Source organism: Charadrius vociferus, unplaced genomic scaffold (assembly GCF_000708025.1).
Source record: "Charadrius vociferus isolate BGI_N301 unplaced genomic scaffold, ASM70802v2 scaffold553, whole genome shotgun sequence".
NCBI classification, from domain to species: domain Eukaryota; kingdom Metazoa; phylum Chordata; class Aves; order Charadriiformes; family Charadriidae; genus Charadrius; species Charadrius vociferus.
The window spans coordinates 1,528,911-1,548,912 of record NW_009647688.1 but is presented as its reverse complement, the minus strand read 5'-3'; the positions used below and the strand labels follow the sequence as shown (position 1 = coordinate 1,548,912).

Sequence of the window (20,002 nt, the reverse complement as noted above, 5' to 3'; positions counted from 1 at the left end):
GCCCGGACAGCCCGGAGCGGCTGCGGAAAGGAGCAGGGAACGTTACTTAGCGAGGGGCTGCGAAAAGGAGTCCGGCAGAAAGTGTGAAACCTTTAGCCGTGGAAGCGGTCCAGAGTTAGTGCGTAAAAGGGAGTAGGAGGGGGAGGCTGGAAGGAGGATTTCTTTGCATCGTAAGAATTCCAGACGTGCAGGGCCGCGTACGACTGAACTCGTCTGCATTTTTGGGTAGCGGACAGCTCGGGTCGAAAGGGGATGCTGTGGGTGCTAGGTTATCAACAAAGAAGGCTGATCGTGAGCTCTTCGTTTCAGCGGTAGCAGTACGGCACTGTATAAATCGAAATTGAGTACAGACGCTGGCATGAGAATTTATTAGCTGGAAAATATATGTGTGTGTGTATAAGAAAGTTAGGAAGACAAGTTTACTGAGAAGAGAGTCAGAGGCAGGAGGGTAAAAAAGAGGATCTTTGAAACTGGGCATCAGAAGGACTTCACTGTTTCTTGTGCGTGATAACGCACTCTCAACCACGAGTATATTAGCCACGGCAGTGAAGCATTAAGTCAGAATTTTTAATAACTTCTTTATAATAGAGTCTGCAAAACTTAGTGGTATTTTACTTTATACTTCTTGACTCTGTGAAGTATTGCTCAATAATCTAAATGCATGTATAAAAGCAGACAGTTTATCCAGCCATTAGGTAAGGAGAAAAATTGCTCCTTCTGGAAATGAAATATTTGGGATTAAGAGTATTCCGAAGCTCAGTTCCTGTTTGATATGATATGGTTAGCATTCTAGCATAATGACAATCTGTTGTGTGTTATGTAGTTGGTGTGTATAATACTTGGTCTGTGGAGTTGATGCTTTTCACCTTACATTGGCCTTTTGGTAATTCTTGTTTGTGTGACATGTCACCTTAAGCCCGCCCCCCCCCTCCCTAATTATTTAAGAAATAGATTGCTTTGTTTTGTAAATTCTTATACCTGTGCTTTGAAAAGTCTTATAGTAGGCTCGGTCCCAGGCTTGCATAGCTCATTTATGAGGCGTTTAACTTTCATGATGTGAGTTCTACTTATTTCTAAAGATGCCTTTAGGTTAAATTACCTTGCTGGAATTGCTTTATCTGTTTAAAAAGGACAGCTAGTATTTGTTTATATGAGAAAAAGATGAGCGCTGTGATTAAGAAAGAAGTGCTTCGAAATACCAGTTGCATGCTGTGATTGTTAAGATTGGTACAAAAGCACTTACAAGAATCCCATCCTTGAGGAGCTTGTGATAGTCTTGCCCTAAATTAGACAGAGTTAGTGCTGACCAAGCTGATTTTGCATGACTTCTCAACAGTGCTTAAGTCATGTTATGGCATATCTGCCAAAGTGTATGTATTTAAGATAGATCAAACTACAGTTACAAATCTAATCTACTCTCTTTCTCATCAGAAATGTAAATCTAAACCATTACATTTGCTTTAATAAAACTTGGCTGAGTTAGCTGAAGAATGTGTGTTTTGTAATATAGTGTCATGATTCAGAAGAGAATAAACCAGTATTTCTAGGCTGCCTGGAACCAAAAATCTGGAGATTAATCTGTAAGCTGATAACAACCATATTAGACTGTAAAACAGTTCACTGTGCTCATGAACAAAATGCTCAACTCTGGAGTATTCAAGTTTCTGAATAAATGAAGGTTTAGGTCATGCGAATGTGGTATGATAGCATATATGTAAGGTGAAAAGTGTGGTTAATCGCGGCCAGGTCTGTATGTGAAAGAAACAGATCTTCCTTCTGAACCGTCTGTAGCTGTAAATATGTTGATCTGGTAGTAGTTACCTCTTCTTCCTGTGGTGAATCCAGAAGTCAAACCAGAACTGTTTACCGTGGGTCTTTACCACAAATGTCAAATTTTCTGCCTGAAAAGAGACAAAAAAAGCCCCAAAAGATGATTTGATGCTTCCAGTTGCTCCACTATTTAGCTGGCATCGTGTGACTGTTACCTGGGTTGAGTGCAGGCAAGTCTATCATTATTTGTTTCCTAACTGAAATCACTGAGATTGTTTGTGACATAAAGCACAAAAGTAGGTAGAGTCTGTTCTTGAATAACTACAGATTTGCCTAACAGTGGGACTGCAGTGGGCTAAACTGAAGCCTGAGTTTAATCTCGTGAAGTTGTACATGTGGAATGTCTTAATTTATCTTACATCTTCTGGGCTTGTAGACAGAAATAAGATTTTTGCGTTGCCAACAAGATACTGATTATAGTCTTTGGTTACTGAGGGGCAATATTCTATAGTTTTCTAATCAGCATTTTATTTACAAAGCTGTGATCCTTTCACTAGCAAAAGTTGTGGCCTCTGCCTCATGAGTTAGAGGAAGACAGCAACTGTTTAGGTATAACGTTTTTATCGTAAGCTGGAGTCTGATAAGGGAAAAAAATGCATCTTTTCACAAAGTGTTAAAGTGTATTGTTATTTAAATAACAGTGAAAAATTCCATGTACATCAGATTCTTAACATTAAGCAACCTATACAATTGTTTGAGGTTTTTGTATATTATTGGTGCATATGTTTTGAGGTTTTTTTGATTGCCAGCTTTTCAGAGCCACTGTTTGGAGCAAAACCCCACCCACTCTTGTTCTCAAATGTCAAATTAAAATAACTTGGAATGTCCTTTTAGTTCATACTTCTAATTAATTCTTAAGTCCAACCAATTTAAGAATAGGTGTTTGCAAGTCATGGTTAGGAGCAAAATTTTCTCGCTGTAAAGTGATTGCTGCCGTACATGGGGGCAGTTGTAGAATAATCATGATTGATCATGCTTGACTTTACGTGTTGTAGCGTTAAAAACTAGGTGTGATTTTTTTTTTTTTTTTTTTTCATGCTAGTAATACGTAATGCCTTTCTACTTCAAGGCACTGATTTAGAGAGATGGATTTGTAATGTAGGTAAGCTGTGTAAGAACAACCATATTGGGTCAGAAAAGGCTTTGTTCCCTGCCAACAGCAGGGAATCCTGAGGCATGTGAGTATAAGAAACAGAAAATTATATACTGTATATACACACTGTGGTGTAATGCATCAGTTTTCACTTATCAGCTCTTGGACCATTGTGAGGTACATTTGGCACCATTATAATTAATAGATATTAATGGAATAGCATTCAGTAATTTAAGTAGTAGTTAAACTTATGGCATTTTCAACCATCTTTGATAGTGTTTTCCATAGTCTAATGGCACGTGAAAGAGAGAACTTCCCTCTCTTCTAGACTTCTAAAAAATATTAGTTGGGCAAAAGGCTCAGCTTGAGCGTTTCCTCTAGTTCAGGGGTGGGGGCAGGAAAGGGAAGTGTTAAATTTTTATGAAATTTTTATGAAGTTACATTTTAGTTATCAAGTGACATGTTCCCTCCGTGTCCTGAGGTTTAGGGCATGTGTGCCAAACCAACCCTATGCATAGTGTGTCACAATAGAGAAATTCCTCTTGTCAAAGCCCACTCCTGGCTCCTTCTGTCATCTCTCTCCCAGTTAACTCACAACCCCTATGAGTAAGGGAATGCAGTCTGAACTAATTGTTCTGAAGGTATGAGCCTGCCACAGGCTGGCTCCTTCACATTCATACTGTTGTGCTGTTTTTAAGAGGGATGGCAGTTGAAATGGCTTGTTCTGGTAGTGGTGGTCTCACTGTAGTTGTCATGCTTCTCATGGGTGCCTTAAGAGTGGTTTCTGTGTGTGTGTGCTACATAGGAAATAAGGCTGTTAAGATTGTGTCAGTACTGCCTACAGAGACTGAACTACATATTTGCAATAATTCCCATTATATGGGAACAGAGTCTCTTTTGCTAGTAGAATATATAGCTTGACTTCTGATTAACAAAGTATTTTTCTGTGTTCATCAACAGGTAATAATTTCTGTTAATTGATAGGGAAAGTTCCAATGTTTTCCTTGGATGCCATAGCAGTATAATATAGCAACATGCATTAAAATATAGTATAGTAGTAACATCGAAGTCAGTCAAAATCTCTATGAAAATTTGCTCGCAGCACTTTAATATGAAGTTGATGGAACTGCTTGGGCATAAAGTCACATACGTGAGTCCTCAACAATGTTAGTTTCTTTCTAGCTAGCTGCTTAAGTGTATTTACACTGACAAAAAATAAGTTTGCCTTTAACGTGTGATGGTTGCCTTTTTGTTTGCTAGAGCCAATTTAGCTCATTTAAAAAAAAAACCAAAATAACAAAAAACATAAATTGACAATGTAAGATGAATGGATTTACCATTTAGTCCTGTTAAGTGTTAATCTTTATGTTAACTTTCACATGCTTATTTTCATTTCCTCTCACTCTTCAGTATTTTGCTATATATGAACCACTGCACCTTGTTCTGGAGGAGGGATGTAGTCCAAGGAAATACCCCAAGCGACAAAGCTGGATAGAGCGCTAAGACTGCTGCTGCTCCAATACCTTGTCTTTTTGATACTCTGGCAACTTAGTATTTCTGATTATGCAAAACTATGGTAAAAGCTATTTCTTTCTAAAATCCTGTTGTATTGGCCACCTTAATATTAGACTTTTTATTGTAATGAGCTCAGATTATATTAAACCCTAATCCAGGCTAGAAAAGAAGAAACTGTAAAGATAGCTATCCCTTTGCAAAATATTAAAAGTAACATCCAACTCTTTATGTTGTAATACTATCCGAAGGACCTAGTTGGTATAGACACCGCAAAAACATTAAGTAGTCCTTATACTAAACTGCTTTCTCCTATCGCCACACATGCAGTTCCGGTTCCTTGTTTTAGAAGGAAATTAGATTTGTGGATGGTTATTTTTGTTGCTTTGGGGTGGAGAGGGGAACGTTGAACCCCAAAGCAGAGGAGTTTGCCTACCCCTATCCAGCAGAGCTAATTTTCATTGGACAAAATTGTCTTTATATTTTGCACAAAGTTGCACTAAAACCAGTTTGGTTTGGGGCAACAGAGAGGTAGAGAAAAAAACCCAAACCTTTAGTAGCAACTTTTGATGTGTTTTATTGCAAAACCGTTGATGACCTTATCAGTGTCTTGATGTAGTTGCACAGGCAGCTGATGTCTTAAAAATTAATTCTAATTTTTGGTATTGAAAATACTTCCTTTTGATGTCTTTGTAATTTTATGATGGGGAGAAAGACAAATTCTTTTTGACATACAGTAAAATCCCTTTACCTCTTATAAGGTGTCATTAGATGAAAGTTAGGTTGTTCGCTTTTTTAAATTGTTTCAGAATGGAGAAAGGTAATTGCCAGGTGTTAAAACTGTTCCTATATGTATCTTCTGATGTTGGTATTAATAGTAAAATATTTATCCAGCAGCATATCTCTGACTTTAAAGAGAAGTCCTTTCAAAGCAGATTTCTTCCATAGTTAATCAGATTTTTATTTCTGTCTACAGGTGAGATGTGATCCTCTAGTTTACTACCCTTTTTGTGGTGTTGCTACTGCTTAGTTCCTTCACTTTAGCTAGAAAGTAAAATACTTCAGTAACTTACCAATCGCACTCTGGCCATTTTTGTGCACCTTTGTAGACAAAATGACTAGGAGAGCAACCATTTCAGTGTGGGACAGAGAGAACCAATACAAAGTCAGCTTTGGGTTGCTGAAAGACAGCAGGTTAAATGAAGGGCCGAGGTAGTTTACTAGTTATCTAATAAATAGATTTATAGGATGGCCAGAAAGTAAAGCTGGATCCGTAGTCAAGACAGTGAAACAGAAAGGTGTGATAAATAAAAAGAAACAGAATGAACAACAGTAATTCACATGACCAGTTGATAATGTTGTTAAGCTATTCTGTATTACTTTGAGTTAATTTCTGCAAGTCCTTCAGCTTCAGATATCTTTTTTTTTTTTTTTTTTCCTGTGGAGGAAGAAGAGAAGACAGATTTCTCTTATAACAAAAGATGGACATTCACTTAGCAGCGTATGCCTTTTTGCAGCGCTTACATTTTATAGTACCATTCAGAGCAGACTTTTAGATGCACAGAAATAGGAAAGTTGATTAAACTCACCTCAGTAGATGATATAAGTATGAATAAAATAATTGTAGCCTCTTAACGTTACTTTTCATTGTAGTGTGGAGTTGATCTCTCCCCTGAATTATGCTTTTCAAAAAGATTTGTAATATTTGACTAATAAGCTCCGTCTATGCAGTACATGAAGCAACAGTGATGGAGGATGGTTGTTGCAGCCTGAGAAATGACTCGGTATCGCTTTATACAGCTCTACAGGAAACTGCTTTTCTTGACTAATGGTTTTATGGCTGCAAATAAGTGCCTAAGGATGTCTCCAAATTGTTGATGCATCTGAAAATGGAGGGAAAACTTAATTCTGGTAAATTAAAGCAAAGTACAGATGTCTTCTTAGCATAACCCGTAGTACCTTACAAAGCAAATGAAAACCTCTTAAAAAGGCTAGAGCAAAGACAGTCACAAGGGATTATTAAAGCTGCCGAAAGTTGATGTTCAGTAGAATGCGACTGTCATTATTTGTCTTCTCTGGTTTGAATTAATTGTTTAGGTTTTGCTTACAAAACTCTAGCTCTTGGAGACATAGCTCTTCAGATTTTTTGTTTGTTTCATTTTTTTATTTGCCTCGGGTTGGCAGTCTTATGGTGCGGAAAGGTCTTGGAGAGGGTAGCGAAAGTAAAGTGATTATATGTAGTGCAAAGGGAAAAGCATGATAAGCTTCATCGCTACGCAGTCTGAAAACTGTTGGAATTCAGCTGAGTATGTACCAGTAAATTTAATGTGTTGGTATGTTGCACACTCTGCATGCCTACTTCAGAAGATAGTTATGCCCCAGTGAGTTTACTTAATTTGACAGAGATCATATGAAATTTACACCAGCAAGTAGAATGCATTTTGCTTAGTGGAAGTTGTCTATACATACAACGGATTTTTTTTTTAATCTTAATTCAGACCTTGAATCTATTGAGAAATAGTTTGCTTTTGGTAATTACTAATATTCTAGTTTCCAGTAGTGTTAGCGTACTTTTTTTCCTGATTTGCAAGTGTAGAACATGAAGTATGTAAACTCATACAGCCCTTGATTCACAGGACTGACTTAGCAGCCTTTATTGGTGTTTTCATTGCTGTAATATCCAGAAGGTGTTAACTTTAGCAAAAAACTGCTTTGCTGCTTCCCTTTATCCCCACAAAACAGTTGAAATACTCAACACGTGAGTGATAGCATAAGTGATGTCCCAGTAAGGAATAGAAGAGGTGTCTTTCTGCTTGATTTTTAACTGAAATTTGTAAGATCAAATTACTTGTTTATGTCTGAGCAGCTGATAATGGCAAAGAATATGCTGCTTATTTAATAAGGTTTTTTCTCAACAAAATTTTATTTTTTTTATTTAAAGCTGTTCATCTCTGCAGTGTATCTGAAACATTTGAAACATTTCTGTTGAATGTGGCTGGTTTTATTTTTTTATTTTTTTTTCTCCCTTCCCAATTTTGCAGTTCGCTCCTTTGGTACAGAAGATAGACCAACTGATAGACCTATACCACCTCGTGATGAAGTCTTCGAGTATATTATATTCCGTGGCAGTGACATTAAAGACCTAACTGTCTGTGAGCCACCAAAGCCTCAGTGCTCTTTGCCACAGGACCCTGCCATTGTTCAGGTAAGTTAAAACATATTTTCTACATGTTTGTTGCTAAAGGTATAAGCTGGTAGCTTTAAGCACTCTCTAGCTGATTGTTTAAAAATTAAAATGTTTGTTGCTGTAAAGTTAACAACCCGATGTAAAGAACTCTAGAAAGATTTTCCTCTTTTGAATGGTGCCTTTAACTGAGAAAATCAAGGTTGAAATCTAACTCTAGCCCAGTGCACTGGATACCAAAGCTGCCCTTTTTTCAAGAACAGCTAATGACTTTTGGTAGATCTTGATGCCTTTTTTGAAAGGCATACTTTTGAAAAGTACTTGGCTTAGGAGGACAGGTATGCAAGACTTCTTGGAAAGGTCAGGCTTGGTACAAGTAAAATAGAGTAGATGCTGAAACCTCCCCAAATCACTAGTGATTTTGTTTGTTTATTTTGTTTTCATTTGGACTTTAATTTTCAACCTTTTTTTTATGACTATGTCTTTAAAAGTGTTTCATCTAGTTATGTGTTTTTAAAAAGGCTTCATACTAAAGGACAGTTATTTGAAAAGGGAATACTTGGTTGCTTAAGGGAAGGCAACTTAAAACTTGAAGCCTTCTGGGGTTAGTTAATCTGTTATTTCTTAGTAAATGTACTGCCAGAGATAATTATTTTTGATCTCTGAAATTTCTTGGCTTGTTGATTGTGCTTGTGGGGTGTCTTAAAATCATCCCTGAGAGCGAGGTGGAAGATCTTGGTTCAAATGGGACTTGATAAGTCCATGTAAGTGTTTACACTTCTAACGTTTCACTGTTCTGTAAGATAAACTCTTGATACTTCCTTACAGAGTACTCTTGCAATCCTCTAAGGTGTTTTGCTAAATTTAGTGCAACTCCTTCTGACAGTGCGAGTTGAGAGCTGTGAAACTGAATTACTGCTAACCCCAGTAATAGTAATAACCCCACCCTCCTCCAGTATGTTTGGGTCTTTCATTGTTTGTGTGGGTTTGGAAACTTCAGGAAAAAGCATAGGACATTTTCCAAGTTTGCCAACAAAAGCTTAGACGTGTTTGACAAGGGAGTCTAGTATCTGAGGTTCTAAGGAAAAGATTGCAAAATGTCATGGTACTGTTTTTCACAAGTTTCTGATATTGGAAGGGTAAAAGTACTTTCTAAGCTGTATCTGTACATGTGAAAATGTTTTCTGCTAACTGTTGTCTGTTTTGAGTTTTCATTCAGAGTAATGTGTGTAATTCAGTATCTTTGTGCTGGTTTTGCTTGTGTGTTAAAGTGGATGAATTCTTGATATTAAAGGAAAGAACTTCATGAATGTTAAGGTCTTTTGTATGCATTAGCCACAGTAGTGGTGTTAGGGTAAATTTAACAAGTAGTTTTAGAGTTTCTGCGTTTCTTGCCGTGTACAACTGTCTCCTACCTTTTGTGTAAACATGGATTTCTGCAAGCGTGTTTTGTCTTTAGTCTTCACTAGGATCTTCGACTACATCTTCGTTCCAGTCTGTGGGGTCCTATGGTCCTTTTGGCAGAATGCCTGCATACAGTCAGTTTAGTCCAAGTCCGCTGGTGGGGCAGCAGTTTGGCGCTGTCGGAGTTGGTATGTTCTTTATTATTATTTGGTGTTTTCCTGTAGGTGAAGTTGCATGGGTGTGTGTAGACAGCTATCAGGGTTTATCATTCCATCTTACCCTAAGAGCAGATGCAGAGTCTTCAATCTGTATCAGTCCCACAGTTTAGCTCAAAAGTAGAGTTTTCATAGCCTTTGCAGCTCAAATCAAAGCAATTACAATTGAGAACTAAACACTTTCTCGGAGGGACAGGTGGGGAAAGGTTCCTGAATTCATCCATTCCTTTTCATATATTTTCGTAACATTCGTCATGTATTCATTACATTTCACAAGTGGTGTAGAGGCAGCTCCTCCACAAAAGCCCCATCCGTAGCTGTGCTGTGGACATCTGGTATCACAGGTTGACCAGGTGGTGTGTGCCTTAACCAAGGGTTTGGATTATTCAGCAGTCCATGTGCCAGCACAGCGCTCCAGCGAAGCATGAGGTGTTAGCTTGGCACGAAGTACGTGCTTGAAGTATTTGCGAGCTGCATGGGTTGGTTGCTCCTTTATACTGCAGATGCGGTCTGAGACTCACCAATCAACTTTCATTCTTCCCGTTAAGTTTCTTATTTCACCTAAAAGGTTTTTCACATAGGAACTTAACATTCTTGTAATTGTTACGGTGATAGTGTTACTCCTGGTTCTGAAAATGTAAGCCATGTGAAAGGAAGGCTGTAGAATTAGCCATAACTTGGTATCAGTTAATAAGATGCAACAGTCATATTTTTGTTTAAAAGATGTTAAGTGGAAATATATACCAGTAACATTTGTTTATAACTCTGTAAGATGCTGCCATGACTACGCTATGTTAATACTTGTGATACTAAAGTTAGCAGTGCTCTGTTATTTTGTTTTTCTTTTTTTGATAAAAAGCATCAAGATACTACAGCCTTACCAACTTACTATGAATACATACATTACATTAAACTTAAAGTGCGTGGGAAGGGTGGATTTACGTGTATTCTAGCGTAACTGCCTAATGTGGCTTCATTAATTATTTAGTGCTAAATAAAAAATTCAAAAAAAAAGAAAGAAAAAGGTCTAACCCAGGTTTTAAAACTATATCCTTTCTTTCAAAGCAGGAGGCTCTTTGACATCTTTTGGAACAGACTCTTCAGCTAGTGCCAGCATGTCCCAAAGCACTGCAGTTGGTTCTGCATTTACCACAGATGCAAGATCACTAAAAACACAGATGTCTCAAGGTAAATCTTTTTGAATAACTCTATGCTCTTTTTTGACCAGTTGTGCCCCTGTGATTTAGGTGGTTGCCAGAAATGCTAACTAAACATCTGAATTCTGTCATGAAAACACCCAATGCTAAAAACAGAAAGCGCTGAGAGCCTTTGTGCTTGGCTCTTAAGATGTGTTTTCCTACATCTCGCTATGCTGCATGGGTAACTGTTAGCAACACATTGGTTGTTATTCTTAAAGCATCTACGTTGAGAGGAAGGACTTACTTTACTTGAATAATGTTAGCAAATAGGTGCATATGGAAATTCAATAACTAGTTTTATTGATAGAATGACAAAACTCAAGATACTTCATGCTGATGGATTTGGGAACTCCTTCAGCCTACAATTTTAAAATCTTTATTTCTAATGGTATTTTTGTTAATGTATATTTATATAAACAATATTAACAGCAGACCTGATTGTCTGTAGAGATAGTGACGTGACAGTTAAATAAGCTTAATAGTAATAGCATCTGTATGGGTAGTTTGTGTAATACTGGAAAAAGAAAATAGAATCAAACCCAAAATTCTTGATGCTTTTTGAGTGGCAAAAAAGAAGAAACTAAATGTTGAGCACCTTCAGCCTCACTTCTCATGCAAATATGATAAGATTGCTCCTCAAAATCCAAAAGGTGTTACTTCCTGCTCTTCCACTCTTCATTGCTGCAAGTAAAATTGCGTGCTATGATATATTCCTAATGCTATTTTTAAGTTTGTGCAGTCATGTTAAAAGGCTAGTATCGCTTCACTTACAGCAAACAGGGTTTTTGCTAATTGTAGTTGAGACTTGTATACCAGTTAGGAGTGCTTTCTAGGATTAGTTGAGTTGGATTACCAAAATATCTTCTACTTTGTTGCATTCACTGAAGGGGGATAAAAACATGCTGAACATTTACTGTTTCTTTGTTGAAAGATTAACTTGGTTTTCTATAGGTAAAATTAAAACCTGTATGATTCTTGAACTTAATGTATGACACATGCTCCAGATGAATGTGCGTTCTGCCACAAAATTTGTTGTGGGGCACCAACAAATTTTTTCTGTGTCTGTTTGCTTTTAAAAATATTTGTTATCTTTGTAGATCGTAAGTGTGGTGTGGTTGTTTTTTGGTTTTTTTTTTTTCCTGTTCTTTTGTTTAGCTTTTTTATGGGATGCAACATTATCCTTTTCTTCTACTTTCTGGGGCTTGAGTCTTACTCTGATTTCTTAGTAGATTTACCTATATGGTGTCTTAAATTTGTCTGGCTGGATCAAATGTCTCCATTCTAAACCATGCTTCTGGCTCCAGTCACTCATGCTGCAAATTGAAATGTATGAACAGCACTTTGTGGGGAAGCTTTCGTAGCTCCTTCATCTGCATTATGCCTGGCACTGGCTGTCACTGTTCATTTATTTTGTGGTGATCATACAACAGAGTGTGCTAGATGAAATGAAATTTCAGCATTGTAACTGTATCTCTGGCTTTGGGAGCAGTCACTTTCCACTTGGCTGTCCAGGGAGGCAGAAAGAGTATTTTTACCTCCAATCAATCAAAAAATTTCATTCCACAGCTAAATGCACATCGTGGATGGGTTGGTAGGGATTAATTGTCCTACCCATTTTTTTTCTTTTAGACTAGGGGAAGGGGAATTGCTAAATATCCTTCATTCTGGATTAGTGGATCTGAGGGTGCAGAAATATTTATTTCTTCTTTGGACACAGCTGTCTTGACTGGTAAGGCAGATAAACCTGTCAGTCTAGATCGGTTGAGACCAGGAATTCAAATTTGTAGATGAGAAATAACTCTTTGGGTTTGGGTTTTGGGGGTTTTTTTTTGTTTGTTTTTGTTTTTTGGTTTTTGGTTTTTTCCCCCCCCAGGTCGTTCAAGCCCTCAGATAGATCATTTGAGAAGGAGCCCCACCATGGAACAAGCAGTACAAACAGCTTCAGCCCACTTGCCCACTCCAGCACCAGTTGGGAGGAGGAGTCCTGTACCAGCCAGACCTTTGGTGTCTGCTAGCCAAAAATCCTTAGAGAATCAAGAGCACAGACGAGGTAGCTTTGGATAATTTTCATATGGCTTATTTTCTTCCACACACATATGAAGTGCTCTTTTTAAGGGTAATGTGTAGGAATTTTCCTGCTGTCCATTACTAGTAGATTGGCCAGCAGTGACCTGGATTATAGCTATTTGTTTTTAAAGCCAAGCATATATTCTAAATTTTTTTTTTTCATTTTGTGCAGTTAAACTTGTTGTTTACTTTGAAAGGTTTGGATTTTTTTTAAATCTGAACTATATAACTATATACAAAAGTATGATCAAAAATACCTAATTGGATAAACAAATCATTTTTTTATTTCCAACTTTTTAGCTGAAGCACACAAGGTTTCAAGATCAGAAAATGAACTCAGAAATGAAAACAAACGACAAATTGGTAAATCTTGTTTTGAGAAATAGCTATCATTGTTTTCAGACTTCATTATGTTTTTTTAAAAGTCTGCTAAAATACAGCATTGTGTGTAGTTTGAAAAGTGCTAGGACTTTGTTTCTAGCATCCAGAAATCTTGCAGTTCAGATTACAGTAATAAAGAATTTGTGCATTTAGGATGTTTTCACGTAATTGTTTCTAATGGGTAACAATAACTTTGCATTGGGTCAGAATAATACAAGCACAAAAAGTCAACGTTAAAGAAAATCTCTTCTGCTTGTTCTATATTAAGTGATTTGAATAAAAATGCAAAACCAAGCAGTATTCATGGATTTATAAGCACAATAGCATGAAATAAAACCTGTTACCTTTCTACAAAAATACGTGACTGAAAAGCCACTAACATTTTAACTCTTCTTCAGAAAGCTTTTAATGACTTGTAGAAAGTCACCTAGTACCCCAAGTTTAGTACTATTACGCTTTCTGTGTCACTGCCATAATTATTGTAAGTGAATTTACAAATTACAAGCTGCTCCAACAGGACTTTTTAATAACAGAATTGCAGGAAGAGGATGCATGAAGTCTGAACCTGTTACCCCAGGAATTAAAAAAAAAACAAAACAAAACAAAACCCAACAACAAACAAACAAAAAAAACCCCACACCCAAAGAACCAACCACCACACTACCTTCAAAGAAAAGCCAATCCACAAAACAAAACCAAAGAGAATTTCCCTCTTTTCAGTTCCAGGTGGACCTTCAGCACGGAGAGGCCGAGGAGGTCACAGAGGAGGCCGAGGAAGATTTGGTATTAGGAGGGATGGTCCAATGAAGTTTGAGAAGGACTTTGACTTTGAAAGTGCAAATGCGCAATTCAACAAGGAGGAAATTGATAGAGAATTTCATAATAAACTTAAACTAAAAGGTAAACCAATTTTTGCTTTAGATTTTAAAAAAAAGAAAACCCGTATTTTATGTTTTCAATTATTAATAGACCAAAAGCAACCACAAAAACATGAGTTTGGGATCAGAACTTTGCTGAAGTTTGCACAAGAGTTTCAATTTAAGAAAGTTTCTATCATTTCTTTGCTTTTACCCTTTTCCAGAGAAACACAGTAGTTCAGATCCATACTGCCAGCACTTTAGTTTTGTTTTCTAGCAGGCTTCTGTTTTAATTACTTCACTCTCTTGTGACTAGCCACCTGTTCGTTACACTGCTGCTATTTTTGGACAAAATTGTTCCAGGTTAATATAGGGAGTTCCCTATTTCAGTACATGATTGGCTAAAAGGTGGAAAACAAAACGTATGAAAAAAATGGTCAGATTTCAGTGTGGAGAAAAAACACCAGGAGAGTCCCATGTGAATTGTTCCCTGTTTTTCTGAACCATTTTAAAATGCTGTTGATACTAATTTTTTTTCAGACCAATAAAAAGGAAAGGGAAAGATAACCATAAAGAGCTATAGAAACATTTTATGAGACAGAGTGGTAATTCTTTTGTGTGCGTGTTGTGGAAAGGTTGAGCTGGTTATCTGAAGTTTATGCACAGCATCATGAGATTTAAGCTGTAAGCATTTAGGAATGAGACTGTAAGATTGTAATAGCCAGTTCTGTTGAACCATCAGCTTCTCTTTCAGTACCAGTCAAAGCAGTATGTTGAACTTCAGGCATTATTGGGAAAGAAATATGTCATCAAATCAGTTCACAGCATAATATCCTGAGTGCTGGCCCCGTGTCTCAACAGAGATAGCAGCAAAGCCAGAAGACAAAGGAGAAGGCTAACGGGCATGAGCAAAAACATGGAACGACTGAGCTTCTAAGTCTGGAAAGGAAGTAGCTAGGAGGCTATCAGATCCATGCTACCGCAGGGGTTTTTGCTATTTAAACCCACAGAGAATATAGAGGATATCAAAACTCCAGACAGCCCCAGCAGCAAATACCCTGATTTGTGTGTCAAATCACTTGACTTCCACATTAGATTTTGGAGGGGGTTTGGAGCATTCAGTGTAGTTTGTCTGGGAATAAGTTAACAGTGCTTTCTTGTGTAGTATGGTGGTCTGGAAGGCTTCTGTTTACTTTTATTTTCCAGAAGATAAACTTGAGAAACCAGAGAAGCCTGTAAATGGAGAAGACAAAGGTGACTCAGGTGTTGATACCCAAAATAGCGAAGGGAATGCGGATGAGGAAGATCCACTTGGACCCAACTGCTACTATGACAAAACCAAATCCTTCTTTGATAACATCTCCTGTGATGACAATAGGTACGGCCTGCAAGTGGAAGCTTGTTAGTCTACTTACTGCCTGTTCGTGTCATAAGGTAGTGTCAGCACTACTCGTTCCAGTCGACTCTGAACCGAAAGGAGTACAGCTTACTTGCACGTGCAGTGGGCAAAAATGAAACAGGAATATGAAGCCCAAAATTTTTTTGTGGGCAAATGCCATGCATTAGTAGGAAGACATTTTCAAATGGTGTTTTAGAACCATGCTTCTAGAACTTAATGTACGTACTCTAGAATCGCCTTTCCAGATTTACTAAAGTGGGGGGTTTTGTCTGCTACTAAACTGCCACTTCAGTTAAATCAGTTATGACTGTGCTTTGGCAATGGTTTCTGAGTAGATTAAATAACTCTTGGCCAGTAGTACTGTTTAATGGGAAGATGGCATTTCAGGAAAAGGAAAGTTTATCTTTTGCTGTTGCCTTTTTATTGGTCAAGATGATGTGGATTGCTGACCTACTTTGAATTATGGGGGAGAAGGGGGGATTGTTTTGTTGTGCTGATGGCTGGATGAAATAACATCTGTAACTGCAAACGCTTACTTTCTGTTGCTTGTTTTAAATTGCAGACAGCAGTTATCTACTTATTTATATGATGCTGTGTGCAGAGGATACAGACTGTGTCTTTCTGTATGGGAAATTTTTGCAGCATTATTAATAGATAACTAACGATACTGTAACACATCCCTTTTTGTTGAGTTAAATGAGTTGTGGCAGACATCTAGATTCTTGCAGAAGTGGTAATCTGGAGGTTTACAATGTGATTAAGGTATCTTCCTTCTGAAGTGTCTTTTAAAACAATCCTTGTTCCCTTTGTGTGGCAGAGAACGGCGACCCACCTGGGCTGAGGAAAGAAGATTAAATGCCGAGACCTTTGGAATACCACTGCGTCCCAATCGTGGCCGTGGAGGGTACAGAGGCAGAGGGGGGATTGGCTTCCGAGGTGGAAGAGGGCGAGGAGGTGGAAGAGGTGGCTTCACCGCCCCCCGAGGATTTCGTGGTGGATTCAGAGGAGGTCGTGGAGGCAGGGAGTTTGCTGACTTTGAATATAGGGTAAAATACATTTAATCTTACTATGACCTGATCCACTGCTCTTGGAAACTAACGGCAAAAATAAATCTGCTTTTAGATTTGATGTTCAACTAGAATTTCTTGAATAGTATTTTGAAGATACTGTGAGCTACTTAATTGAAAGTCCATTAATGTTGAAATGTTAGTTACATAGCATCATTTTACTGTCGACAGCAACCAAAACTAAAGGCTACCTTTCTTCACATGCCCTAAATACTTGTTCTGTAGCTGGAATTGAGAAGAAAACAGAAAAAGTAAAAGTTGTGCAGATTTAATACAAGCGTTAGAAATGTGAATTGCAAGCATTTTTCTAAGCAATACTCTAAAATCTAAAGATTGAGAGGGAGTAAATGAAGTTGCTTCTAGTGTGCAACAAACTTGAATTCTTTGTGAATGAGTTGGCACAAGGCCTATAGACTTCTAAGATCCTCTGTAACCCCTAAAATAAAGTAACTGAAATTACTTAAGCATAGCGATGACCTTGTGCAAACAGGAAGATAAAAAATATTTGAGTTCTGTAAGGTCCTATTACACAATTCTTTTTTTAACCATAACTTTACATAGTTAGGTCCAATAGCTGTTGGGAAAGCTGAGACAGGACTGACGTCTTCCAGCTAGTCATTCAGCAAAAAGGAACTGTGGGAGATGGGGCATAAAAGCCTCAAAAAAACAGATCGCTGTCCATCCCATAGAGAAAGTGTTTTTAAATTATTAAAATAAGTACTGCTACTTGATTTTCAGTAAAATAGGAATGAAGCTTAAAGTTCCTTTAAGCATTATGCACAAGCCACCGTGTAATCTGCCAACTGAAGTAACCCGATGTACGAACATGCTTTCATCATCACGTAAGCATAGAAATAGTAATTAGTTCTGTAAGAGCTATGATGGCTAAAAAGGAGAATCTTCCTTTACAGCAGAGTTACGTGATTTGTTGCTTTTGCAACACTATTAAGACATCAGTTTCTCTGCTGTTGAAGAACTTAACTGTTGTTCCTCCCAGCCACTCAGAGGAAGGACGAAGTTGGTTGTCAGCCCCAGCTAGTAAAGTGATGTATTCTGTGCTAGTGGTACCTTAGGGGCACTTCCCTTTTCTTGGAAACAGTGTAAATTATTCTCTTTACGGAAGTTCATCGATCATACAGATTATGTGAATCAGCAGTGCTCAGTTGCTTGCAAAACCAAAATCTTTTAATAATTTCAGTACAAGCTTTTTTTCTTGGCATTAAGGGTATATATTCAAGTCAAATGTTAGCTTGTTAAGGAAGAGAAATAATACTGGCAGGAAGAGAAATAATACTGGCGTACTGTTTAGAATCGGTAACAAATGCAATTAACTAGATCGGTGCAAGTAAGTGTAGGCTTTTACAATTCTGACTGGAAGAGGAGCCTTTCTGGTAGTTTACTGCATGAGCAGTTAGAGTTTTGCAAAACAAAATCTTTGTTTTCTGTTGGAAGATGTAAATATTTTCAATTAAAAAGGAAAGGTGGGGGAGAGCCTTTTTTCATCACAGAAGATTTCTGACTGTCCCTCAGTGTTCCATCATTAGGTTGCAATAATTAGTCCTGTGATCTAAAGACATTTTTGGTAGCTGAGCATGAATTGAAGATCAAAGATCTGAATTTCTGAATGAAAGAATCTCGCCCCCTCCCAGATAAGTAGGAAGCGGTGTGAAGGAGTTGCGCTACGCGTCTGGTCGAAGTGACGAGCTGCTTCGTTGTGCGTGTGCCGGGCTGAGGGCGTTCTGACCAGATGCTGACCTGGGCCCATGGGGAGGTCTCCTTTCCCGTTGGATCTTTGCCCAGTGCTGTTGCCCAGATGAATTTGTGATTTTTGTTTTGCAAAATTAATTTTAACGTTCTACTGTTGTTCCCTCTAGAAAGACAACAAAGTTGCTGCATAGTCTACAAGAAAGCCAAAACCGGGTGAACGTCTAGATCTTCTTGATCCAGAGAATTAGTTTCAATCTCTGCAAAGAATGAAGTTAATTTGCTGTATACTTGTCACCAGCACTGGGATTTAACTATTTAATTTCAAAGGGGTGTAATGCAGTTACTTTTGAAAAATGGCCATCTTTGAAAACAGTGAGCATTAAATATATTTGAGACAGAAGGATAAGTAATTTCTTATGTATAGTTAATTATAAAGCAGTACTTCGATGGAGTTTAAGTATTTTTTCATCACTGAAAGGATTTTTCTTATTACTAAACTGTATTTGATAATTGCTTCAAGTTGTAAGGACAATTGTATGCAGAAGGCCGTCGATACTGTGAGTGTTTTGATCCACTGAAGGTTGTTTTTTGGAAATCCTGTAATATCCCTTTTGAGATAGTTGTACTTTTATCAACTAGGGTGCTGGACAGTAGGAAAACTTGCTTTGTCAGTCAAATATGTACACACAGTAAATACTGTTTCTTAGGCAAAGGAAACTTTTTATATAGTTGTAAAATTCCATTATATCCCATTGCCAAAGAAACATTACAAACTTTGTATAGCTGTATAAAAAGCAACTAATTTTTTAAAGAATAAACATTTTTAAGTCGGCAAACATACTGTGTTATTGCAAAAATTGATATGCTGAAGAACACTGAATTAGTTGGGTATTTTCTTTAGCAGCTTTTCGGGCTTAAATGTTTGATTTTATATTTGGACTATAATGAAGATTTGAAAACGTTCTTCCATTACACGAAACTGGATACGCTCTTCACTTCTCTCGCAAGAATTTGATTTTGTAGTTTCTGGCATATCACAGGATTTGACCAAATTAAGGAGATATTTTCAAATAAGGAGAAAATAAATTTTCGTATGTCAAAACTTGCAATTAATTTTACTTAGTGATAAATATTAACTTTTTTTTTAATAATGGACCAGGCACTCGAGTTAGTGAAACTCTTGGAACGCCTGGGACAAAAGTATGTCTCCATTTGTCAATTCTTGAAATGTTAACTTTGTTGTAATACCTGTAGGCATAAGCGATTTAAAGAATTCTTAGTGTTTGAAGTTGTTTGCATTTTGATAGACCATAGCTTGGAGACAGTGGGACTCTGCTTCTCAGACCATGAATTCACAAATGACATAGTATGGACTTTTTTTTGCCAATTCTGAATGACTAGTTACAACTTTTTGATATGCTGAAATAGAAACCTGGTCATTTGTGTCTGTATATGTATATGAAGGCCACAGGAATAAAGGGATCCAAAGATTAAAACATTTTGATCTAATTTGCTGATTTATTTTTTATTTTTTACTTTATCTTCAAAATGTTCAGTGGTGATGAAAGATGTGGAAAACCGCACTGTCGGAAAATCGGAATATTTAAAAGTGGTTGATAGAATCTTAATTTTATAACTTTTGTATAGCACTACAAGGAAGTATTTTGTAATTGGTTTCCTTATTAAGGTCAAGTAGAAGTTAGGTGATACTGTTTAGTAATGTTTTTTTGCATGTTAACAACAACACTGCCTTTCGGCGTCCACCAGTCGTGATTCCGAACCGCCGCTGAGGCACGCGCTCTCCTGTCGCGATAACCCTGTGTACTGCGCGTTAATCGCGATAAAATTGTACAGACCCGCGATGGCGGCCCTGAGGGGAACCAACGGCGGCCCTGAGGGGAAGGGCTCCCCCCGCCGGGGGGGCCGAGGCGGCTGCCCGGGAAAGCAGCACCTTCTGTACCTCGCTCCACCTCTCTCTCTCTCTTTTTTTTTTTTTTTTTTTAATTTTATTTTAAACCAGAATAAACCGTTCAATAAAATCAGTCTTTTTGAGGTTATTTCTATCTCCCGGGGGCACGTTTAGCTCC

The 20,002-nt window shown here is 37.6% G+C and overlaps 2 protein-coding genes across 3 annotated transcripts in view; both read left to right on the top strand.

Moving 5' to 3' along the window:
- Positions 1-19,411, top strand: part of LSM14A (LSM14A, SCD6 homolog A (S. cerevisiae)) — a 20,128-nt gene extending 717 nt beyond the window's left edge. The window contains exons 2-10 of one of the 2 annotated variants that reach the window (XM_009881381.1): positions 7,477-7,640; positions 9,079-9,211; positions 10,304-10,426; positions 12,311-12,487; positions 12,805-12,867; positions 13,606-13,785; positions 14,949-15,120; positions 15,959-16,187; positions 18,087-19,411. In XM_009881381.1, coding sequence (XP_009879683.1) covers positions 7,477-7,640; positions 9,079-9,211; positions 10,304-10,426; positions 12,311-12,487; positions 12,805-12,867; positions 13,606-13,785; positions 14,949-15,120; positions 15,959-16,187; positions 18,087-18,140 — 1,295 coding nt within the window. In that variant the 3' untranslated portion in view covers positions 18,141-19,411. Of the gene's footprint in view, positions 1-7,476; positions 7,641-9,078; positions 9,212-10,303; positions 10,427-12,310; positions 12,488-12,804; positions 12,868-13,605; positions 13,786-14,948; positions 15,121-15,958; positions 16,188-18,082 lie in introns of both variants that reach the window. The other variant, XM_009881382.1, reaches the window with a different exon arrangement.
- Positions 19,412-19,776: 365 nt separating this feature from the next.
- Positions 19,777-20,002, top strand: part of SS18L2 (synovial sarcoma translocation gene on chromosome 18-like 2) — a 1,203-nt gene continuing 977 nt past the window's right edge. Inside the window, exon 1 of the mRNA XM_009881406.1 lies at positions 19,777-19,871. Coding sequence (XP_009879708.1) covers positions 19,777-19,871 — 95 coding nt within the window. The remainder of the gene's footprint in view (positions 19,872-20,002) is intronic.